The following is a 26,506-nucleotide window of genomic DNA, read 5'->3' as shown; positions in this document are numbered from 1 at the left end:
GCTTGGGTACTTTTTGTGCTGCGACACACCCAGAACAACAACTAGGCCTTTGGAAATATGGGTCTTAACTAAATATTTTAAAATATTATTGAGAAAATAAACAAACCAATTTCAACAATACATTTATTAGTTAAGAAAAATGTATAATAATCTAATGGTGGAAGTTTTGATAAGGATGAAAGAAATCGTATAAAAAAATGAGGCAAACTGGGGATTCGAGAGGCATAAAGAGTTAAGTCCCACCATCTGTATAGACAAGTGATTCATAATCAGAGAATAAAATTAAACAAATTTTATATTTCACAATTACTGTAATGTTGAAAAGTGTAGGTTGTTGTCCTTAAATTTAAAAAGCGTGCCTTATTTTGGCGGAGACATATGACCCAAGAAAAAATAAGGTACAAAAAATCATCAACTAGAACTTAATAGGAGATGGAAAAAAGCACAAGGAAAACATTTGTGTTGTTTTATTACCATAAATATTTGCACAATAAATTATAAAAACTCACACAAGGTTCTAAGAATATTAAAGAGTTCTTCAAAGAGATGGAGGTTGTCAAAATTATGGACAATGCGGAAGAAGACAATGAGACAAGTATATATAGGCCCCTTTATGGCTTAAATCATAAATAAGTGACATAGTGGAAATTAATCACAATACTGAAATGAAATGAAAGAGTTGGTACATCAAGTTGTCAAAGCTGAACAACAACTCAAAAGAAACTTCCATTTAGAAATAAATATAAAAACGATAGAAAAAGAAAACAAAAACTAAAAAAGAGTTTGATTGCTAAAAAAAGAGATTAAAAAAGCAATCTCGAACAAGTAATCCATATACTAGTATTTGATAATTTTCAAAGAAGTGTCTTTATTATCTAACATTTATAACACTCAAAATTTGTCAAGTTATGTTCATATATTTTTTAAGAATTTGAGAGCTAGTTTTTATAAAAAATACCAAATGGTTTACCATTCACAAGAGAACTTGAACATCAGAATAAATTAGTTTTAATAGCTTCCTTGTCTAATAGGAGAGCCTACGTAAGCAACCCGCAACAAACTCGAGATATAAACAAATAAGTTATTGAATTAGTAAGTAAATGATAGGTAAGATAAAGCTTAAGTCAATATGTTGTTCATATTATTTTAGTCCCGAAAAAAGATGATAGTTGGAGAATGTGTAATGATTGGAAGACTGTTAATAACATTATCATCAAATATAGATATTTTCCCACAAGTTATGACTTAGTTCGTAGGGATAAGGTTTTTAAGGTCTACAGTGATCCAAGACTTGTATAAATAGGGTGTCTCTCATCCCATATTTTCCACACAACACACCACAATCAAATAATGAATACATATTCCTACCTTGCATTTGTGTATTTCAATGATGAGAAGTCGCCTTTTCAATTTAGGGTTACCGAGGACACACCTCTCGCCGATTTGATATCCAAATATTCTCCTGCGATATTTAGAAAATCGAAGAGTTGTCAAGCTCGAGTATTGTTCATTCTCATTTGACAGCGAAGGGACGATACAATTGACCAACTTTGAACTGAAGATGGATGAGGATGTAGAGGTTATGCCAAATACTTTTTGTCGTTATTCAGCAAAGAGTTTGATTGAAGTGAATGTAAAGATTGCAAGATTCGTCGAAGATATTATCAATATGTTGCAACGTCCAGGATTACCCGTTTATAACGATATACAATGTTAAATTTATGTTAATGATTATCTATGTAATGTTGAATGTTTTAATTTAATGTCAAGTTGTCGTGGTTTCTAGATCTTACCCATACTGTCTTTGTTTCAGTTTTGAAGTATCAACACTATTTTTGGATATGCATCTCTAAAATATATTAAATATATTTTCGAAGATGCAACTCCAAAATAAACATAAGTATAATGAAGTGATTTATACTTTTGAGTTCAATTTTATGTAAAATAGATGCATCTGAAGATGCCTTTTCGAATTCTAGAGATGATTTTGAATTTTCACCAAAAACTTATAAGAAGACATAAAAATGGAAAAATAAATTCTATTTTTCAATAGTAAAAAAAGTTCATATGTCTTGTTGTTGCTAAAGAAGATTAAAATTATCTCTTATTATTTCATCGTTAACTTTTTTTTTTTTTTTAAATTTGTTTGTTTTGTGACTTCTATTATTTCTATTCTAAGCACTTCTTGTGCTTTTATTTGGATTTTAAAATAAAATACAATTGATAACTATATTTTTGAATTTAAAAACATTTTGAGATTCTTAAAGATATAAAGTACTCTTCAAATGAAAATTTCCTCCATTGATTTGGGAGGAAAACAAAATGAGAACACTATACACTCAAGGAACAAACCTTATCAATTTACCATTTTGCCACTGTTCCCAATCCCTCTCTCCAAGCCCAAATGTTCCATTCCTCGTTCCTTCCACGCACACGAGAAATTCAACTCTAAAACCTTTTTCCATTTCCTTCAAAAACTCTCTCTTTTCTCCAATTCAAGCTTCTTCCATGGCTTCTTCCACTGTCACAGACACACAGAAACCATTCTCTGTTCTCTTTGTGTGTCTTGGCAACATCTGTAGAAGCCCAGCTGCGGAAGGGGTTTTCACAGACTTGGTTAAGAAAAGGGGGTTTGATTCGAAGTTTAGAATTGATTCTGCTGGTACAATCAATTATCATGAGGTGGGTATATCTAAAAATGTCATTTTTAAAAAGTTGATTATTTTTTGTGATGGGTTTTTCAGATGGTTTAAAAAGTTGATTTTTTTTTGTGATGGGTTTTTCAGATGGTTTAAAAAGTTAATTTTTTTTTTGTGAAGGGTAATGAAGCTGACCCGAGAATGAGAGCTGCATCAAAGAGACGTGGGATTGAGATAACTTCACGTTCAAGGCCAATTAAGTCATCTGATTTTGTTGAATTTGATATTATTCTTGCTATGGACAAGCAAAACAAAGGTAGGGTATCAGATATTTTAATCTGAATTTGATAGGATGTTTATTTTTTATTTTTACGAATCGAAACGATAAGGGGCTAATCTCAGTGGATTTTTATTGGATGTTCATGGTTGTTTGTTTTAATTCAGTTTTTTGTTTAATGTTGTTTGGTTTGATGTGTTTAATATTTAGTAATGGAGCTTGTTGTTTTTGTTTTAGAGGATATATTGGAAGCTTTTAATAGATGGAAATTTAGAGATCCTATACCTGAAGATGCCCACAAAAAGGTGAGTAAGCTCAAACAAAAATAGAACCCCTTTTATCCAATGCATTGATTGCTGTTAATCAAGAAAAATAAGTGTCTGTTCAAATTTATAAGGACTATTTACCAGGGTTGTCTTAAGTTTTTGGAAGTTTTGTGCAGGTTAGTCACGGTTTTCATTAAACAAAACAACTAGGGGTCATATTTAGCCATGGTCTAGCCGTGAAAAATCTATTATGAGATGATATTTAACCGTGACAAATTTAAGGTTTGAGACCACGTGTTGTAGTCCATGTTATACAACCTCAAAGGCGGCCCTGCTACTTAACAACACTTTGGGCTAGCTAAACTGTGTATAGCTGAACAAAAGGATTTTGTTAAAATTCTGCTGTGTTATGCCGCTCCGATTTGTCACCAAACTCAAAACACTAAATTCCAAGGAAAAACAAAAGATCCGTAAATACTAAAAGCAATTTAAGTATTTTTGGGCGAAGCAGGGTCTTTCTTTTATTACCTGAAATAACAACTTGTGTTGCCTTATACTTGAGACCGTCTTCAGTACAATTTATTTTGAGGAATTTCGGATGGTGCAGGTTAAGCTGATGTGCTCATATTGTAAGAAGAACAGTGAAACTGAAGTCCCAGATCCCTACTATGGTGGACCTCAAGGCTTTGAGAAGGTACACTCTTCATAATAAGTTATTGATTGATTCTTGGTTCATTTGCGTTGAACAAAGTTTAATACCATTTACCAATGCAAAGATAGTCTTGAATTATGATACTATTTGGTCTAATGAATTTAATATGGTCACTGGTATGCTATGAAGCACCAACAAATAGATACGACACTGACTTTGACACACTGAAAACAATTTGAGATAATTGAAATAATTGAATGTAATCACATATATCAGTGTCACTGGTGAACACTAGACTCGCCTTCCATATGAAATATCGGTGCTACATAGCTCGAATGTCTAGTGAATTAGTTGAAATATCTTCTTATTATCATTATGTGGGACTTGCAGGTGTTAGATTTGCTTGAAGATGCTTGTGAATCATTGTTGGATGACATTTTGGCAGAAAATAAACATATACAAGAATCCTAATTCCTTTTTAACTCCCAAAATATACAGTCCTGCTATTAAGCCTTAAAGATTGGCGGTGTTCATCGATGTGAGAGTACATTGTTTCATACTTTCATTGTTTAGTCATCATAAATTCACCATTGCTATATATTGTGAAGTTTTATCATGCCCATCCAAGAATTTGAGTCATAAAATGAAGTTTTTTTCTTCCTCTTTTTTTATTTACTGTTGTGTTTCTCATTGAGTTCTTAGAATCAGCAAGTTATAGGAATAGTTAAGATCATTTTGAATAGGTTGACATGCGCATTAGGTGCTGCATGCTGTTTCTGTTCATATTTCACCTCTCAATTAATTTAAATATTTGAATTATTTTTAATGTTCTTCTGCACTACCACTGGTTGGGTGTTATAAGAGGAATGTATCTAAGTAATTTTCAAGTGAAGTTTTGACTGGTAAATCAGGGAATGTTTAATAGCATATCTATTCAAGGGAATTTTTGAGATTTCAAATAAATGAATACAAATTGTGGGACTTAGTTGTAAAAATTGAAAAAGTGAGAGGTTAAAAATGGCTCAAAAATATATTGAGGACTAAAAGTCCAAACTAGAGATATATTAAGTTACAATCTTAGAATTGTACAAACGATTATAAACATAATAACATGAAATAATGTATGAAACTTAATTTTTGGATGTAAAAATATTAAGGGCATATAGTATATCAATAATAGTTAATTACTAAACCATGAATTTGGTTGTAGTTCATATTTATCATTTGGGAAATTCTAATCATGAAAATTTGATAATGCCTCTCAGATTTCGGAGATCTATCCTCGGACGCATATTCTGCATCACTGAATGACGCACCAAATGAGTGTCACCACATTTTAAAATCAATTTTTTTGGAGATGCATTTCCGATTGTATCCATTTAATTTATTGTGTTTTGAGTATCCCAATACGATTTTTGGAAATACATCTCCGAAGTTTTCAAGCGGGAATTTGAAAATCTGTCACATTTGCATGTCAATAATTTTCGGAGATGCACTTTCGGAAATATCAAACGTGATTTTAATAAAATAACCACCTACATGATCAATCCCCATACTCATTATTGTTCAAAACTCTTTCGAAAAATCCTTCCATTCTCAATCAAGATTTTTACTCCAAATTTTCATTCTTGTGTTTCATCACATCAAAAGGAGGAAAGGAAGCTAGATTCAAGGTAAATATTGTTTATTTCAAACCTCATTGTTCACGGTAATCTTGTTTTGAAGCTGAAAAAATCCGCGTTTAATCCAGAAATTTATTTTCGGATCTTGTATGCAATCCCCCGGAAATGCATTTTCAGATTCTGTCTATTTTCATTTTCCAACAGTCTTCCGTGTTAGTTGTTTTTGAGTATTTGATCTTATTGTTTTCATTAGATATGGTGCACTCCGATGTTTTCCCGAAATCTATTGTGTCTCTGGATGCCAAATGTATTATTGTGATGGAGGTAGATGTTGGCAACCAATTTTAAAATGAACAAGAGTTTGAATTTTGTGATCACGTGCTTCTATGAATTCGTAAAGAGGCATTCAAGATGGAGTTTGGTATTGTAATCGAATGGTCCGATAATGATTCCATTAGAAGAGGTGCATTTGTGACGATGACAGGCGAAAGAAGTAGGAAGTATAAAACTCATATCTGAAATATCGAACGAGATAAGTCTGATTCAAGAAAATGTGAGTGTCCCTTTAAGTTGTGTGGTTATCTATTGTCAAATAAAAAATGAATATTTAATGTGATATGTGGTTTACATAACCATAACTTGTGTGAAAAGTTAGTCGATCATCCAATTTCATGTCGCCTCATGTCGCAAGAGAAAGAATGCGTTTCAAACATGACATTGAATTTGGTGCAATCGAAAAACATACTTGCAACTTTAAAACGTAAAAGACCCGGAAATATCACAAATATCAAGTAAGTCTACGATATTCGGTACCAAAATTACAAGGCGTTGAGGGGGTATAATTGAAATGCAATAACTCTTGAAACTTTTGGGTGATAATAATAGTTATGTTTCTAAGTAGCAAAGATGCGAGGATGAAGTAACTGTTAGAGATATATTTTGGACTCATCATGATTCCATCAAATTGTTCAACATATTTCCTACTCTGCTCATCATTGATTCAACGTATAAGACCAACAAGCACAAGCTTCCACTATTGAAATTGTTGGTGTTACCTCTACTAAGAAGACTTATTATGTCGTCTTTGCATTTTTAGAGAGCAAAAAAAGAGGAGAATGCTAATCGGGCTTTAGAGGTGTGTCGAGCAATGTTGAAGGACAAAGAATTCAGTTGCAAATTTCGTTCCTACTTCTTACGCATTATTGTGTAGGTATCACATAACAAAGATTGTGAGAAGTCGGGTTAAACCCACAGTAGGAATGGAACAAATAAAGGCCGAAGACGAAAAAATGGTCTTGACGTGCGTGATAGTGGAAAGGATAATGGAAGCATGGAATGCTATAATAAATTCTTCTACAAAATAGTTATATGGCGATGTTATTATACATTTCAGGAAGGTGTGTGAGAAATATCCAGATTTGTTGAAATATGTTGAAAGTACAATTTTAGACTATGAAAAGGAGAAAATTGTCTGTGCTTGGACCGATCAGGTTAGACACCTTGGAAATACAACAAATCGAGTTGAGTTTGCCCATGCTACATTGAATAATTGGTTGGGAAATAGTAAGAGTGTTTTGTAGAGAGATTGGACACTATGAACCAAATAATTCAAAATCGGCATAATGAGATACAAACATCATTTGGTTGTAGCATCACAGTGTTAGAATACCGATTCAAAGACAACAATCTTTATTATCTGTTGGTTGGTAACATATCTCAAACAGGTCTGAATTATATTTTTCACGAAGCCAAATGAGCTGATATCGTAGGTTCCGATAGCTCAAAGTGTGGTTGCACACTTATGAAAACCTATGGTATCCCACGTGTCTGTCTTATATCTAAGAAGGTGAAACTTGATAGCCCGATTTGAATGGATGAAGTTTTCACTCACTCGAAAAAACTCAGGTTTGATGATGATGGTGTCATGAAAGACGATAAATTGAATATCTTTATCTTGACCAAATGAGAAGTGATACATGAGAGATTTTTGAATGTCGCTGACAATATGAAACTCCACATCAAGTAGAAGTTGAGGAAGATTTCTTATTCGGAAACCACAGACTTGAAACCACCCTCTCGATCGATAAAATTAAAAGGTGCTCTTAAGAATATCAAACCTTCACCGATGACAATTCAATGATGTGATCTCTTTCATATTTTAAATATATTGACAAACTTTTTCCGCATTCACCAACTCCAAAATCTCAGAAAAGTTTTTTCAAAGGAGCTTGCATTAGCAAACCACTTCATTCACCGTCTCCACCAAAAATTTCATTCATTGAAGAGAAGCCAGTTTTTATGCACAAATACATTGAACGGATCGTCAATATTGAGGGTGACAGTAACTACGGTTTTTGAGATTTTATGCTTTGCATGATAAAGGAGAAAAAGATCACACACTTGTCTTCCGTCAACTTATTCAATAGTTGAGGGTTCATAAAGAATCATACACACGACTATACGAGAAAAAAGAAAATTTTGATGCAATTTATGAGTCTATTGTTCCTTGCATTAGTGGACCGACACCGGATGATAAATGAATGCGTTTCCTTGAACTGAGTCATCTCATACCAAGTGTGTATTGATCTTACAAGATACGGTTTCTCGGAAACATTTTTTTCCACTGGGCATTATCCCACCTTTAAATCCAAATGATCATATTATGCTTCATGGGTGGATTTCAAGTTTGCTGTATTTTGTTCAAGTTTATTTGAATCCGGGATGCCCTATACAACTTACATCACATGAGTGGACAACTCATTCAACAACAAAAGTTGAGACTTGCACTACAAGCAGTGGCGGAGCCAGAAATTTTATACAGCCTGGGCAAAAACATTACACCATTGATTATTCACCTGTTTTAATTTTCACACTCTATTTTTACTAATTTTGCCCCTGATTTTGTCTAAAAATCGACTATTAAATTGTGGGGAGTGCATAGAAAATAGGGGTTGAGCCCGGGCGCTTGCCCGGGCTAGCTGGGCCTTGACTCCTCCCCTGACTACAAGAAAACGACATTTTAGTGTCGGCCAAAAGCATACGCTATAAGTAAAAAACCGACGCCAATGGATATTAGCATCAATATCGTGGCAGACGCTTTAATACTCGAAGCTTAACGCACAGTTTAGTCGGTGCTACTGTTGCGTCGACTTAGGGAAACATTTGAGAGAAGCTAATGAATGGGAGGAGACACTAAAAAATAGTACATTTTATATTAGTGTCAATTTTTGTCGACGCTATAGGTATTTGTGTAGCATTGGGTTTGTGCGACGATAATGGTCTTTGACGTGAAAAATTAGCGGTGGCTTTGACTGGGGAAATTTTTTTTAATTATCAATTTTGACGTACCAGAACCTGTTTAGAAGCTTACTTTTAAGTAAAAAGTCAACCTTACTCATTGAAACCTATAATTATTTTGTAATGTTAAAAGGCCAGCTTTTAAGAAGTGAGTCATTTACACTTTAATAACATGTTGGACGAGAACAAAAATGGTCATTTACACCCTATTGTCTACAATTTAATTGAAAGTGAAGAAAAAGGATACATGAAGAAATAAAAGTTACTTGCTTTCTAGTAAAGCTCAATTTTCTTTGCATTTTCACCATTTTTCTTTTTCTTGTTTTTTTTTTTTTTGCATTTTCCATCAAGATGTGGTTCCACGTCAAGGATTTGAAGATCACCTAACCACAAAATTAGTTGATGTTTCTTCCGCCAAACTCACTACATAGAAGAAAACTGGTGTCTCTTTGTGCACTGTATTATACTACCTCCGTTCCCTTTTATAAGAGACAAGTCACTTTTTAGGTTCATTGAATAATCAATGTATTTGGTCTGTTTATAGACTAGATACATTGATTATTCAATGAACCTAAAAGGTGAATTGTCTCTTATAAAAAGGAACAGAGGTAGTAGTTTTCAATAGCACCTAACATCCAAGCATATATTACCAAGCATTCTCCACTTGCTATGACGTTTGGGAAAAGGTCAGGAAAGTCTTCTCCAACGATGTTCATTGTCTATATAGTGTCATCCTTAAACTCAACTCTCTGAGATTGGAGAATATGGATATGCAAGCCTATCTGAGTAAGCTTGATGCCTTGAAAGAAAATTTCGCAACCCTAATGCCATACGCAAAAGATGCAACAACTCATGTCGAACAACAAATTAAGTTTTTTTTATTATCATGGCACTTATAAGGCTACCACTAGAACTCGAGTCTATTGTAACCAGATTTTATCAGGCTCTACTGTTCCTTACTATGACGCAGTTAGTAAACAACTGTTGCGCTTGGCTACATCTCATGCTTTTGGACCGGTTTCCCCTCCATCTCTTGGTGCCCCCTCATCAGGTGATATGGTTGCTCTTGCGTCTCTTGGCAACAGTCATAATAATATTCGAGGAGGGTCATCAAAATCCAAACCTCATCCCAAGTGTGATCATTGTAACCAGCTTGGGCATACTATTGACCGTTATTGGAAAATACATGACACACCTTCACGCCATGTGAATGCAGCTCAAATTGATCCTTCAGTCACTCTTAAACCTCACTTTCTCCTCAAATATCTATGTCAAGCTACAATTATTTCATTATGTGGTGTCAGAATAATCGGACCTCTAGTTCCACAGCTTTGGTTGCACACACTGGTAATTCTTTTTTTCCCTCTCTCAATCATCTTCTCTCGGCCCTTGGATCCTTGACTCTGGTGCATCAGGTCATGTTACCGGTAATAAAGGTTTTTTCTCTTTGCTCTCTACCTCTGGTTTCTTACCTACTATAACTTCTGCTAATGATTCTCAAACCCGATATGAAGGGATTGGTATTATTCAAATTCTACCTTCTCTCGTTGTTACTTTTGTTCTCTGTGTATCTAATTGTCCATTTGATCTGCTTTCAGTCAGTTGTTTAATGCATTCTCTCAAGGCCTTTGCTACCTCTCTGTGTCATCTAAGACATGCTCAATCGCAGATTCTCTACTCATTATCTATGTTGAGTTAGGTCATCCAGGTTTTCCCAAACTACAGAAGTTGGTGCTTAGCTTATGCAAGTTATATAATTTACATTGTGAGTTATGTCGGTTATGGAAACACACTCGTAATCACTTTCTCGATCGAGTCAATAAACGAGTTTCGTTCCCTTTTGCTTTAGTTCACTCTAATGTTTAGGGACCCTCGCGTATTGTTTCTACTTTAGAGTCTAGGTATTTTGTAACCTTTATTGATGATTTATCATGTTGCATGTGGTTATTTTTAATGAAGAATAAATATGAATTATTTTCTATTTTTAAACAATTTTATCTAGAAATAATTACTCAACTCGGTGTGTCTATTTGTAACACCCGGAAGTTTATTTAATTATTTAAATAAATTATTCAAGGATTTAATATGGAAATTCAATCGAAGTTGGATTTATTAGTGATATTATAAGACGGAGAATTAGATTATTTAGTCGGTTAATCGGAGAATTAATAAAGTTGGTTTTGTTGAAGAAATAATATTAGTAATAATATTATTATTTAAATTGGTTTAGTTATGGTATGATACATATAGCAATGTCGAGGTGTACGATTAGTAGGTCCATTAAGAAATAATAGTAAATATATTATTATTATTTGATTTATTGGATTAAAAGGAGAATATATGGAATTAGGTTTCTGTGGAAATAGTTTTTGGTTTTTGGGTGAATAGACCGTGAAACGAAGTTTCCGACAAAGAGGAGCGAGGCTTTGGCAGCGGAGGAATTAATCGTGATAGTTGGGCAAAGGCTTGCACTCGATCGGATATTAGAGGTGATCTTCAAGTCAAGGTAAGGGTGGGGTTCGAATCTTATAACAGGGATTATGATGCTTAGTATTTAGGATTGGGATTGTATAAATTAATACTACGAATTGTTTGTTGTTACTGTATTGTTTGGATTTATGAAGAATTGGTTGTTTTATGAATTTTGTTGATCGATTGGATTGCTATGGAAAATAAGTCTTTGGATTAAGTTGTTGTTTTAATCGAAACAAGAATCTGGAAATTATAAGTAGACCGAGGAAAAGTTATAAGGGATTATGGTGGTGATATGAAGAAGGGTTGGAGACGCACGTCTCAATTTTTGGATTAGGAGGAAGAGAGGAAGGTGGGCCCTACAACCAAGTGGAGACGGGCGCCTCAGGCCCCTGGGGTGGGCGCCTCAGCCCTTTCCCTCTCTCCTCGTATATTGTTGTGAAGTTGGAGGCGGGGGCCTCCACTCTTGGAGATGGGCGCCTCAAGTGGTATGCCCTTTTACAAATTGTTTTTTTGTTTTCTGTAGCTTAGGTGATGAGTTATTAATTGTCTGCTAAAGTGATGACTTAATAAGTTTAGTATAATGATAATATAATTAAGAAATTCAATGGATTTAGTAGTGGTTCAATAGGCCATTGAATTACCAGAAAGTTTGGAGTCTAACCGGAGTAATAATGCAAGAAATAATTTTATTAGTAGAATAGTAGTCTAGCAGAATTATTGGTCTGTGATAATTAATCAGTGGTAGAGATAATTAGCCAAAGACTAAGATAAATATCAGTAGTAGTAGTAGAAGGTTGAAACAGTCTCGAATTAGTAGATTTAAGCGGTATAATTAGTTTTCCGGAATTAGTTAAAAATTGCCAAGGCCGATCGTGTACACTCGTAGATATTTTTGGTTGATTTGTTTGTTATAATTATGTCGAATAAGTTGACTTGCAGGTGTGGTTGAATTGTTCCGGTTTATGGAATTGTGTTTTTGATGAGTTAATATTGAATGTGTTGTTCTGAATACTTGTTGTTGATTTTGTTGTTGTTTAGAATACACTGTTGTTTATAATTTGTTGTTGATTAAGTTGTAGGTCGAACGACCAATGTTCGATTAAGTTGATGCAATTCGTTGCATGTTCTAGTTGTTGTTTCGTTGTTGCTGTTCTGGTTGTCGTTGTGGTTGATGTTGCATAGCATACATTGCATTGTTTAAGTTGGCCTTGATGGCACCTGTTTAAGTTGGCCTTGATGGAACCACGTTGAAGGCTTATGCCTTGTTAATGCCTCGATAAACTGGCATCTGTTTAAGTTGGGATTTCTGCTCCAAATGGTACCACATGCATTTGCATAGTTGTGTCGCATTTTGAGTCGTTGTGAAGTTAATGTTGTTATGAATTGCTGTTTATATAAGTTGTGTTGGTTTGAGTTGGGAAATAATTATTGTAATTATTGTGATTATTGTTGTTGCTAATGGTTGTTATAATTGTTGTTAAAAATTGTTGCTAAAGTTATTGTTATAACTGCTGTTGTTGGTTGTTATTATAACTGTTGTTTGAAAGTGGTGATAATTGTATGATCTGATCTAATATTTAATTATCATACTTTTGTTTATATTTTTTGATATCTCACCCCTTCTGCTGATGTTTCCCCTACCATGGGAAACACACAAGTACTCAGGATAGCGGTGGAAGTTGAAGTGATTTTATGAAGTCTTTAGTTGCTGTTAGTCGAGTTGGTGTCTTGCTCTGATATGTAGCACTCGGGATGGGATCATGATTGTATTTGTTATTCTATAGTTTTTGTTATTATTATGGTTGTTGAATATCCAAGTTGAATAATAAGAAGTAATTACTGTTGTTTAAGTTGTTTTTTGTTGAATAAAAGTTGATGAATAATTATGAGTTGAAGTTTGATCTAGTTGAATAAACTTGTGTATGAATTATAATTTTAAAATTGTAGATGCCGAATGCTATGTATCAAAGATAAATGAAATACAAGTTGTTTGTGGTTTTAAGTTGAAAATGTAATGCCTCGATCATGTTTGATGTTTAAAATTTTCCGCATCTGATTTTAATATAATTACCGGGTAGAAAATGGGGTGTTACATTAGTGGTATCAGAGCAGGTCGGTCCATCCGGCCAGAGTCGTCTAATTGTTGTTTATCCCTTAGTATGCGACAAGTGTGTACAACACTGTCGGTACTTGTTGTTTTTTATTTCTTGTTGCAGGAGTGGGTTTGAAACTAAGTGGGGGAGAAGTTGTGCTTCTCGGTTATGCTTCGGTTGTAAGTAGTTGGTGCTTCGGTAGTAAAGGACACCTGAATATGGAAATAAGAATTGCGTATGTGTTTGGTGTTAAATATGTTGCCGTTGATGATGAGGTGAGATTGTATAACCAGATGTAAGCGAGTGGTAGTTGTTGCTACGTTGTAAGATGCTGTTTCAAGATATTGCTAAAATGGTTGACAAGTTGGTAAGGATTATATTGCAATCGTATTGGAAGATTGAGGTATAAGTATTGGATTTAAACCGTGATCGGGTTGTCGTTTGATCGAAGGACTAGATGTGAAGGATGTGTTAAGGATGATTATGTCAGATAGATTTTTGAGGACGGAAATATTCTAAGTGGGGGAGAGTTGTAACACCCCGAAATTTATTTAATTATTTAAATAAATTATTCAAGGATTTAATATGGAAATTCGATCAAAGTTGGATTTATTAGTGATATTATAAGACGAGGAATTAGATTATTTAGTCGGGTAATCAAAGAATTAATAAAGTTGGTTTTGTTGAAGAAATAATATTAAATCTGCAGGTATTGTCAAATCCGTAGGTAAATCCGCAGGTATTGTCAAATCCGTAGGTAAATCCGCAGGTATTGTCAAATTCGTAGGTAATGCCGCAGGTATTGTCAAATTCGTAGGTAAATAGTAATAATATTATTATTTAAATTGGTTTAGTTGTGGTGAGGTATATATAGCAATGTGGATGTGTACGATTAGTAGGCCCATTAAGAAATAATAGTAACTATATTAATATTATTATTATTTGATTTATAGGATTAAAGGAGAATATATGCAATTAGGTTTATGTGGAAATAGGTTTTGGTTTTTCGGTGAATAGATCGTGAAACGAAGTTGCCGATAAAGAGGAGCGAGGCTTTGGCAGTGGAGGAATTAATCGTGATCGTTGGGCAAAGGCTTGCACTCAATCGGATATTAGAGGCGATCTTCAATTCAAGGTAAGGGTGGGGTTCAAATCTTATAACCGGGATTATAATGGTTAGTATGTAGGATTGGGATTGTATAAATTAATACTACGAATTGTGTGTTGTTAATGTATTGTTTGGATTTATGAACAATTGGCTGTTTTATGAATTTTGTTGATCGATTGGATTTCTATGGAAAATAAGTATTTGCGTTAAGTTGTTGTTTTAACGAAACAAGAATCTGGAAATTATAAGTAGACCGAGGAGAAGTTATAAGGGATTATGGTGGTGATATGAAGAAGGGTTGGAGACGCACGTCTCAATTTTTGGATTTGGAGGAAGAGAGGAATGTGGGCCCCACAACCCATTGGAGACGGGCGCCTCAGACCCCTGGGGTGGGTGCCTCAGCCCTTTTCCTCTCTCCTCGTATATTGTTGTGAAGTTGGAGGCGGGGGCCTCCACTCTTGGAGATGGGCACCTCAAGTGGTATGCCCTTTTACAAATTGTTTTTTTGTTTTATGTAGCTTAGGTGACGAGTTATTAATTGTCTGCTAAAGTGATGACTTAATAAGTTTAGTATAATGATAATATAATTAAGGAATTCAATGGATTTAGTAGTGGTTCAGTAGGCCATTGAATTACCAGAAAGTTTGGATTCTAACACGAGAAATGATTTTATTAGTAGAATAGTAGTCTAGCAGAATTATTGGTCTGTGATAATTAATCAGTGGTAGAGATAATTAGCAGAAGACTAAGATAAATATTAGTAGTAGTAGAAGGTTGAAATAGTCCCGAATTAGTAGATTTAAGCGGTATAATTAGTTGTTCGGAATTAGTTGAAAATTGTCAGGGCCGGTCGCGTACATTCATAGATATTTTTGGTTGATTTGTTTGTTATAATTATTTCGAATAAGTTGATTTGCAGGTGTGGTTGAATTGTTCCGTTTTATGGAATTGTGTTGTTGATGAGTTGCTATTGAATGTATTGTTCTGAATACTTGTTGTTGATTTCGTTGTTGTTTGGAATACGCTGTTGTTTATAAGTTGTTGTTGATCAAGTTGTAGGTTGAACAACCAATGTTGGATTAAGTTGATGCAATTCGTTTCATGTTCTAGTTGTTGTTTTGTTTTTGTTGTTCTGGTTGTCATTGTGGTTGATGTTGCATGACATACATTGCATTGTTTAAGTTGGCCTTGATGGCACCATGTTGAAGGCTTATGCCTTGTTAATGCCTCGATAAACTGGTATCTGTTTAAGTTGGGAGTTGTGCTTCAAATGGTACCACATGCATTTGCATAGTTGTGTCGCATTTTGAGTCGTTGTGAAGTTAATGTTGTTATGAGTTGCTTTTTATATAAGTTGTGTTGGTTTGAGTTAGGAAATAATTATTGTAATTATTGTGATTATTGTTGTTGTTAATGGTTGTTATAATTGTTGCTAAAGTTATTGTTATAACTGATGTTGTTAGTTGTTATTATAACTGTTGTTTGAAAGTGGTGATAATTGTATGATTTGATCTAATATATTAATTATCATAGTTTTATTCATATTTTTCGATATCTCACCCCTTCTGCCGATGTTTCCCCTACCATGGGAAATAGACAGGTACTTAGGATAGCGGTGGAAGTTGAAGTGATTTTATGAAGTCTTTAGTTGCTGTTAGTCGAGTTGGTGTCTTGCTCTGATACGTAGCACGCAGGATGGGATCATGATTGTATTTGTTGTTCTATTGTTGTTGTTATTATTATAGATGTTGAATATCCAAGTTGATTAATAAGAAGTAATTACTGTTGTTTAAGTTGTTTTTAGTTGAATAAAAGTTGATGAATAATTATGAGTTGAAGTTTGATCTAGTTGAATAAACTTGTGTTTGAATTATAATTTTAAAATTGTAGATGCCGAATGCTATGTATCAAATATAAATGAAATACATGTTGTTTGTGGTTTTAAGTTGAAAATGTAATGCCTCATGTTTGATGTTTAAAAATTTTCGCACTCTGATTTTAATATAATTACCGGGTAGAAAATGGGGTGTTATACTATTCTTACCTTAAGAAGTGACAATGCCCGTGATTATTTATCCCAACAATTTCAAATTTTTTGTCATACAATGGCATTCTCCACCAAACATATTTCCCTCATACACCTTAACAAAACAAGGTAGCTGAACGCAAAAATCGGCATCTCATAGAAATCACTCGGACCCTACTTCTCCATGTTATCTTATAAATCACATGTCTTCATCTGTCCTTAACAATAAAATCCCTCATTCAATATTTTTCCCCATTCCCTCTTCCCCTAATTCCTTCCCGAGTCTTCGGGTCTACATGTTTTGTAGACAATCTCTCTCCTGGTCTTGATAAACTATCAGCTCAATCACTAAAATATGTATTTCTTGGTTATCATAGATCCCAAAAAGGTTATTGTTGGTATTCACATACTATGCAACGATACCTCATATCGGTCGATGTTGCCTTCTTTGAGTCTGTTTCGTATTTCGAGTCTAGCCACGTCACTCCGGAACCCCTTCAGGAAAGTACTCCCACACCCTTCCGGAAGTTATTGTTCCTCATCAGTCTATGAATCATGCCCCAATAGTTATACCTACGGTTGACCCCTTGCTTCTCGATCACTTCTAACATATTAGAATCTTCATCCAACGTCTGTATTTTGTCCCTGAGATCATATTTGTCCCTGAGGCATTGCAAACTCTCCTTTGATGCCCCCTCCATTATCAAAACCGATTGTGCAACCTGATTCTGATCTTCAAATTGCCCTTCAAAAAGGTATACGTCATATACAAAATATTTATCCACATTATATCGATTTATGTTATCATCGTCTTTCCCCTTTGCATTATACTTGCTTGTCTTCTTTGTCTTCTGTTTCTATTCTTAAAACTCCAAGTGAAGCGTTATTTCACCCTGAGTGGAAGCAAGCAGTGATTGATAAGATATGTGCTCTTCAAAGCAGTGGTACCTGGGAACTGATTCATTTCCCCCTGGGAAATCTTTGGTAGGTTGTTGTTGTGGAACCTTGTTTTGCAGGTAATAGGTTTTTGTTTTGATGATGAGAACTGTGAAGGTATTCAACATGATAAAGATGCAACATGATGACAAATGTGTAGAATAAAACAAATGATATTTAGCATGACAAATATGCAACATGACAAAAACTGTAAAAGTTCAAAACAAATGATATTCAATATGATAAAGATGCAACAATAAAAAAAATCAACCAGTGCACTTAAGCAGTTAAAGATGCAAGCCATGGGTTTTATAAAGGATTGACAAAGTTTCAAATAAAGCTTTAGACTTTAACATAGGTTCACACAAAGACAAAAAAACAAATTACATCTAAATCCTCAAAAGAAATCTCAAAGCAAGTGTCAACACAAAATAATCTATCAGACAAGGCTTAGAGGAGTCAATATCCTAATTTAGTAAGTGAGTGAAATTTTTGTAAAAGAAAAAGTTCTTTCTTTATAGAAGTAGATGGTTATAAGCACGCACACACACACTTAAAATCTTTTTATAAATTTTTTTGAAAAGAAAAAGCCTTGAGAAGTATATATAGAAGTTGCATAGAAAATGATGGGAGCACTAAAAGAGCCAGAAAATATTTTTTTAACTAAATCTAATCGATTATGTCAATCAATTAGATTAGTGCGTTTTTGAGGAAAAAGGCTATTTGAATGCACTCAATCGATTAACAACGGCTATATATCACTTCTTACATAGGGATTGTGTGATCAGTTCCTGATATTTATTTAGGTTGTAAATCATTAATATTGATGAACTTCCCTTAAGGCTCTTGGAAAACCTTGTTCATTTAAAGGTTGAAGTTTCTCGATATTGATGAACTTACCATTAGGTTCATGGTTAGCCCGTTTAAAACCATAGGTTAGAAGATCATCATGTTAAAATTTCAAAAGGTTATTGATTTTCCTGTTAAACTAAATTGAGCCCAGATATTTCGTGGAAAGAAGATTAATCACTTCAATCTATAGTTGGGAAGGAATCTTGGTCACTTTAGTCTCAGTGTTTTAATGGAGAAGATGCAAACGATCATATTTTGTCTTGTATTATCATGGGTGTAGAACAACCACCATTTCGTTGGATAAGGGGGTTTGTGAGCTTCACCTACTAAAATATCTCAAGTATATAATGGAAACTCTCAAGATCAGTTCTTGGGGATAAAATTAGGTCTTTTATCTTTGACCAACCGCTATAACTCTTGGTATTTTCCTTCTTCCCTTAACTTTTTTACTTTCCGCACTTTATTTTTATATTCTCCTGCTTAGATGTAGAAAAATATTTTCAAACTCTGATTTGAATCTCAAAAAGTTTTTCAAAACTATATTTTTCTAAACCACACAATTCACCCCCTCTTGTGTGTGAAGTCTCAAGTCCAACACTTGCAGACTTTATACAATGAAGGTTAGTCTAGATGGTAAGATTAGTCGATTTAAAGCTCTCTTGATAGCCAAATGATACACTCAGAGTTTTGGGTTGGATTATAGTGATACTTTCTCGTCTGTAGCCAAGATGACATCGGTTCGACTTCTTCTCCCCCATTGCAGCCATTCGTTAATGGCCTCTCATCAACTTGACATTAAAATGCATTTTTACATGGTGATCTTGAAGAGAAAGTATATGGAGCAACCACTCGGGTTTGTTGCTTAGGGGGAGATATCTTTTATGGTTTGTAAGCTACACATGTCTCTTTATGGTCTTAAGAAATCTCCAAGAGTTTGGTTTGGCAAATTCAGCACTGAGTCATCTTCTATGATTTGTAGTACAACAGTTTAGTATGGTTCGTAGTGAAGCTGGTCATTCTGTGTTTTATCGTCACTCAATCCATGTAGGTATTTATATTATTGTGTATGTAGATAATATTGTCATAACTGGTAGTGATTAAATGAGAATACTCTAGTTGAAACAACATCTCTCAAATCAATTTCAGGCAAAAGACCTTGGTAAACTTCGCTATTTTTCAGGTATTGAGGTAGCTTAATCTAAAGATGGTTTGGTGATTTCTCAACGCCAATATGCTATGGATATTTTGGATGAAACATGTTTGTTGAATGCTAAACCAGTTGATACTCCTATGGATCCAAGTGTCAAACTCACATCCAAACAGGGGGGCATCTATCTGATTCAGGAAGATATAGGAGATTGGTTGGAAAGTTGAATTATCTCAAATTCACTCGTTCGGACATTTCTTTTGCAGTTAGTGTGGGAAGTTAGTTCTTAAATTCTCCTTGCCAAGAACACATGGATGCGATTGTCCGAATTCTTATATCAAATGTGCTCAAGAAAAGGTCCCGTGTATGAAGATAAAGGACATACTCATATAGTTAGATATTCTGATGCTGATTGGGCTGGATCACCCATTGATAGACAACCCACCTCTGGGTATTCTGTAATTGTTGGAGGTAACCTTATATCCTAGAAAAGTAAGAAACAAAATGTAATTGCAAGATCGAGCGCCGAGTTAGAGTATGTGGTCATGGCAATGGCAACATGTGAACTCATTTGGTTAAAGCAATTGCTCAAGAAACTTCAAATTGAAGAAACAAGACCAATGACACTTGTTTGTGATAATCAAGTTGCATTGCACATTGCTTCAAATTCAGTCTTCCATAAGAGGATCAAACATATTGAGATAGGTTGTCACTTTATCAAAGAGAAGATTGAATCAGACAACATCGTTATAAGCTTTATCAACTCTAATGACCAATTGACAAATGTGTTTACAAAATCCCTAATGACCAATTGACAAATGTGTTTACAAAATCCCTGTAAAGTTCCAGAACTAAATATATGTGGCAAGTTTGATGCATTTGATTTTTGATTTATATGCTCTTATATATAAATATAGAAAGAGAATATTCTATGAAATATTCCTTAGGTAACACATGACTCAGGGCAACACACATAAGTGAAAATAACGGTAAGCAAATAAAATAAATATCGGTAAGGCAACACACATAATCAAGGTAAATTTAATTTTATCTATTTTTCTCTTCAAATTCCCATCTTAGCAGTTAAAAATCATCTACCTTTCTTCCCTAATACAAGAGACAATGAAAAGCATTTCCCATTCAAATACCAACAATGTGCAAATAAATTCTTAATGCTTACTATCTAGGATAAGCTAAGGTCTGGGACGCATGTTTCACTCTACACAAAATATGGCATTAATTCAAACAAGACAGACTGTCGATATAACTTTAGTCTACAGCAAATATACAAAATAATAATATCAAAAGAACTAACAAATATACACAACTCTTTGGTTATCCCTAATGCTTTCTTGAGAACCAACTAGGTATTTCTATCTAGTTCCATTTTCATTGTCTTTTAAAACGACGGCTCTCCCCCAACAAAAGAATGCATGTAGCTGGGCGCTGACATTTCATCAAAGATCCGTTTGATGATCATTGTCGTTGTCACCTTCATAATATTCATCATCCCGCTGGATGTGCTTGTCTTGAGTGTGCTCTGGAAAGAGAATGATCAAAATCAATAAACAAATGTTTAGCACATGTCAACATAGGGAATGAAGAAGAAGAAAAAGAAAGTTTTTCTCCTTACGATCAATGCGCTCATCAGGGTTCTGCAAATCTTCATTGAGATCAGGAATGTAGAAGTCAGGTGGGACCTGTGAGTAATCCACAAAATGTTAGTCCTGCCATTGGGAAAATAATCACAAGTCGCAGCCACAACAAATTTATGCCTCCTGGGTATCCTCCCTTATTTTAAGGAAGAACTCACCTCTTGCATTTGCACGCTCGGAGCATGTTGTATGCTGCGTAGATTTTCCAAGACTTGCATTTTTATAGTGCTAAGATATGATTTGCTGTTTAAATTTTCCTGGTCATTTCAAAGAAGAAAAATAATTAGACTATATATACACTTCACTGCATAAGGCGATGTCTAAACTAAAATTATAATAGTATATATTTGATCATATCCAGTGTAATTGAAAGAGCCACAATTCAGACAAGAAATTCCAAATCTAAATCCCAAGTCAATTTTAAAATTAAAGAAAAATCTAAAGAACTAAAATAGTATACTGAAGACTATTGAGAAATACATACTATGTGCCCATTTGGAATCTTCAATGAGAAGTCTGGTCCAAAATATTTAATATAATCATTCTCTGGAATCTCTGCAAAATATAGAACACGCAGCTAAAAATGTCAGACTTTAGAAATAATAAGACAAAATTTACATTTTAAATCCTGTCTCAACTCATTGGAAAAGAGATACATGAAATTGCCATCAACTAAGCAACTCAAAAGCTTAAGCTAATAGATGAAAACATATGAATAGTTTCTGATATACTCTCACATAAGAGCTCTTTCCACTTCAAGCGAGAACAGTGCATAGGCCATCCTATCTTATTCCAAAATTCAATATTTTTATAATTTAGAAGGCGAGGGTCAAATGTTTTTATCATTTGGCCGTAGAGGCTCCTAAACTATATCATCAACTGATTATCACAGAATCATATATCTCTATATTCTTAAAAAATAATAATAACAATGAATATTAAATCCAACTCATAAAAGAAGATAAATTTCAGTAAAACATGACACAACTTAACAGTCGCAAAGAGGCTAAATTAATATACCATTTGGAAGCTCTGTATCTAGAAGAACTCCAGTTTCAACTGCCCAACATCGAGCAACATTTTCTTTTGTGTATCCCCCACCTCCAGTGACCTGTTTAGAAATCCATTCATGTAAGTCTCAGTCATTGTACAGGTGAATGGAAGGCAAACATAAAGTGATATAAACCCACCAGTAAGGGCACATTAAATCTCTTCACGAATCTAACACATTCAGCATGGCCTGCACAATAGGAATCAACATTTGTGAAGAACAGGAAAAGGGTTATAACGGAATGATGATATTTTCACCAGAATAGGAAATTTATTGGGAAATAAGCACCATCAATAGAGAGATTGAAGCAACCCAAGCGATCTCCAGCAAGTGAATCTGCTCCACACTGGAGTACTATTGCACCAGGTTGATATGTTTCAACTACTTTGGAAATAATCTATAGTACAAGAATTTCAAAAGGTTCAGATAACATACAATCAAGCCAGAAGAATTAATGCAATTAATGTCTTATTGAAGTTGCAATTTGGCCAAAAGAACATAAGAGCGGAACTTACAGTCTTGAAAAGTCTAGTGAAGCTAGAGTCATCAATTCCATCCTTGAGTGGGACATTTATTGCATAAAACTTCCCTTCTCTTTCTCCTATTTCCTTCAATAAGGTAAAATCAGTTCAAATCACTCCAATCTATGGAGAGCTTGCAAAATGTTTCAAGCAAAAAGGATATTCAATTTAGCAAATGCACAAGGGGGGAACAGTGATATCCCAAACCATTGAAATTATATAATTGAAACATCTATGATATGAAAGAAATAGGGTGATTACCATAAAAACAAGAAAACACACTAAAAACACAAGCAAACAGAATATAGAAATTCACCTTAGCATCACCAGTTCCTGGAAAGAACATATCTCCATACTTGTGAAAACTGACAGTCATCACCCTGTCATGAAAAAATTTACCATTTAAGATATAGAGAAAAATAATGTACAATATAGCAAAAATATGTCCCTGAAATATCATAAAAGGAAAGTACTGTCTACCAGCACATAATTATACATTTAGTAGATAATGAACAAGGCTTGGTTGTTATAAATAGGTTATTCAAATTGAATCGCAAAAAACGATTTATACAGCTACTATCTTATTCCTATGTAAAAGTTGATAGTTTCTAATGAAACATAATAACATCAGGTTTGTTCGACTAGTCATACTTGTAACAAAATACATTAGAGAATTTAATGACAATATTGTTTTGATAATTTTAAGATTCTCAACAGATTCATTTTCCTAAATTGATCTGATATAAGAAACTAGTAGACCTGTCAGTAAAGTAGAAGGCTTCTTCTACACCATCTCCATGGTGCACATCTATATCAATATATAAAACACGGGCATGACGTTTAAGAAGCTCTAAAATCCCTAAAACCAAGTCATTGATGTAGCAAAATCCAGAGGCTTCACATTTCTTGGCATGATGTAGTCCACCGGCCCAGTTTATAGCAATATCACACAGTTGATTGTTCAGTCGACGTGCAGCATCTGCAGGTACATCTTAGTCAGCATAAATATGACAAACAAGGCAAGACAAAATTCATGAGAACTATAAATATAATTGGGAGTATATATTCATAATTTGTTTCCTTATTTAAGATTAGGATGTTTTAGTGTAAATAAAGGTTAATGCTTTATGTTTTGCAGCTACTTCATATCAATTATTAAATCAATATCAATTTCAGTTTCATTAGCCATTTTTCTTCCTCCCCTACCAAAATTCCAATAATTTCAACAATAAACATATTACCTATAGTTCCACCAGCATAAATCTGACAAAATTCAAATAAGTTGTCAAATACAGGGCAGTCTTCTCCGAGATTATCTGAAAGAAATAATCAACAATAAAGGTGGAACTTGTTATTAACTAAACAATAAATAGAATATATTAAGGTAAAATTACCACATAAACATTGAGATAGGAAAATGTCAAAATGAGAAGTTAGATATCCCAACTGCTCAATTTCCACCCCCTTTTTCTCCCTAAAAAGGCAAACTATGCTTACTTTCAAGTTTAATGTGAATAAAAAAGTTTTAAACATAAAACCTTGAAGGCAATCAACAGAACTAACAATATGAAAATTTTCATTGGCTTAAAGCTTAAAACTTAAAGACACGAACAGAATTAACAATATGGAAGAGTTTTCATTGGTTTAAAGCTTAAAACTTAAAGATGCCGATCACAAGCCTAATGACTATAACATCTAAGAAAAAATTATGCAGTGGATTTTTAGAAGCCAAAAGAAATTAAATCATATATGCTCAAACTTTGGCCTTAGTTTGAAAACTACTGTGTCGGTACAAATAGATAGACTTCCTCTTTCCCTCTCTACTTTTCTGACAGAAAATATAATAAACAGTAATAAATTCTATCAATGTATCTTATTTTATGTAAAACAAAAAAAAAACTTAAAATCACATAGACATGTCCATTTGATAAATTGAGCAAAGCATACACTTGGACAGTTCATCTGAGAACAAGTGCTGAGTGTCAGGTGTAATCCTGTGCAAAAACTCAACATAATCAGAGGAATGAAACTGGGCAAGCTCAACAGGATAAGCTTTGTGTGGGCGCTGCATCATATGTAAAAAAGAAACCATCAGAATAACGTTATTGACATAATGAGCCACAACAATAAACAAATGGCAACAGAAATACCAAACATGTAAATGAAAATTAAACAGACAAGGTGTGTTACTGACATAAATCTCCATCTTCTTATGAAGATCATACGAGAGAACAAGATGGTGAGTCATGCAAAGGCGGTGAGGCTTCATGGGATGGTTCGGCCCAAAGTAAACACTGCCCGCATCACCTGCAACATAAAAACTAGAGTAATTGAGTTCAAGACAAACATGCAAAAATAAACAAGGTCTGTGAAATGCTTAAAAAGAAAAAACTAATGAGTACTTAAGATTGAACAGCTCCTCTCAGAATTTGATTCCTATTAAATGTACTACTTTCCTTGCCTAACAGCATGAAAATTAATAAAATAAATGCAAATTGATTCATAGTGACAGCAAAATAACTAAAAACTTGATTACATTTTTGGTCTTTGTAGCTTGACAGACGACGATTTAGGTCAATGCAGCATCGATTATTTAAATCAAGTTAACATATTTTTCCTATCAGTGAAATGTGACTATTATTACTACTCTATCCAGTTTTATGGAAAGTGGATCATCTCCTTCCATCCATCCTCTCCATAAAAAGAATATAAGGGGACGATTAAAAACAGGCTCATATGACATGACATAATAGTCCATTGAAAGAAGAAATCCATACTAGTATCTGTCTATATGTAATAACAGTCTCAGAAGCCAGAACAGTCGACTTTATGGCATGTCATGTCCATGTAAAGTAGCTGCCATATCATCACAAAACACCACCAGTGTTAGCTCATTCAATTGGACTGGATTTCAATCATTTGAAAAGTATGAGAACCTATGAAGCACTGACATAGACACAAACACCAGACGCTCTGACATTAACACAAAAAATGTAAGAGGCTGAATATATAACCACATGTGTAGGCGCCGCATCGTGTCGGTGCATGACATTAACACGCACCGAAAATCGAATATGCCTACGATCTAAAGTGCTGGTATAGCATAGATGAAAACCTCATTCATCATTCATTTGGAGAGACCAAAATCACTTGTCAGTAAAAAATGCAACGACCTAATTTTCTCACAATTGCAAATTCCAAAACATGGAAAGCCATAAAGTTCAGCCAAACAAGAACTACAATCTGAATAAAGCTAGGGTTTCAATATATAATAAATAATCAGAGCTATGAATTATGAAGATCTCTTTGATTCCACCAAATATGAACTAGAGTGGAAAAAAAATACGAAGGAAGGTATAAAAGTGAATGTGAATAAAGAAGAGAACGGAAACGCACCGTCGTAAAAGTAAGCGATTCTGTCTTTGGAGCGCATGTTTGGAAGAAGAGAGAGAGAGCTGAAAAGTAACGGTTGAGTCTACGGTGGCATTAACAGTTGCCGGAGCTTTCTTTTGTATTCCGTTCCGAGCCAACGTCCGGTCGACCCGTGCTCGGACTGTTTCTTCAATGTCGTGAAAGTTGCTTATGTGTAAGTGACAACTGTTTATTGATTTTTCATCAATTTTAATCATTTTCTTCTTCTATTTTAATTATTACTTAAATTTATAGAGTCAAAAAAACTCATTTTATTCTTTAAGAAAATTTGTAAAATCTAATTTAATTTATAAAAAAAAAAAAACAAATTGAGATAACTTATTCTCTGTATTATTTATATTTTGTTTGGTTCATAAAAAGAAAAATGTAAATAGAGAAAAATATATAAAAACTTAAAAAAGTAAAATTATTAATTAATAGAAAATATGATAAATATATTAACAATAGAGTAAAAATA

General features: G+C 34.0%; 2 protein-coding genes across 2 annotated transcripts; one reads left to right on the top strand and one right to left on the bottom strand.

The window, feature by feature from the left end:
- The first annotated feature begins 2,285 nt into the window (after nucleotides 1-2,285).
- LOC131635090 (uncharacterized) lies at nucleotides 2,286-4,505 on the top strand. Its single transcript, XM_058905688.1, has 5 exons — nucleotides 2,286-2,682; nucleotides 2,820-2,955; nucleotides 3,154-3,221; nucleotides 3,790-3,876; nucleotides 4,225-4,505. The coding sequence occupies exons 1-5, from the start codon at nucleotides 2,323-2,325 to the stop codon at nucleotides 4,303-4,305; spliced, it is 732 nt and encodes a 243-aa protein (XP_058761671.1). The 5' UTR covers nucleotides 2,286-2,322; the 3' UTR covers nucleotides 4,306-4,505.
- A 15,961-nt stretch (nucleotides 4,506-20,466) lies between these two features.
- LOC131635091 (histone deacetylase 9) lies at nucleotides 20,467-26,232 on the bottom strand. Its single transcript, XM_058905689.1, has 14 exons — nucleotides 26,014-26,232; nucleotides 24,812-24,924; nucleotides 24,565-24,682; nucleotides 23,859-23,933; nucleotides 23,377-23,596; nucleotides 22,934-22,997; nucleotides 22,612-22,704; nucleotides 22,385-22,493; nucleotides 22,236-22,285; nucleotides 22,066-22,156; nucleotides 21,530-21,600; nucleotides 21,204-21,302; nucleotides 21,024-21,090; nucleotides 20,467-20,930 (listed from the first exon to the last, which is right to left on the bottom strand). The coding sequence occupies exons 1-14, from the start codon at nucleotides 26,048-26,050 to the stop codon at nucleotides 20,848-20,850; spliced, it is 1,290 nt and encodes a 429-aa protein (XP_058761672.1). The 5' UTR covers nucleotides 26,051-26,232; the 3' UTR covers nucleotides 20,467-20,847.
- Nucleotides 26,233-26,506: the final 274 nt, after the last annotated feature.

This window comes from Vicia villosa, unplaced genomic scaffold (assembly GCF_029867415.1).
Source record: "Vicia villosa cultivar HV-30 ecotype Madison, WI unplaced genomic scaffold, Vvil1.0 ctg.001422F_1_1_3, whole genome shotgun sequence".
Lineage (NCBI taxonomy): Eukaryota > Viridiplantae > Streptophyta > Magnoliopsida > Fabales > Fabaceae > Vicia > Vicia villosa.
The sequence above is the reverse complement of the archived record's forward strand: the minus strand, read 5'-3'. Positions and strand labels throughout refer to the sequence as shown.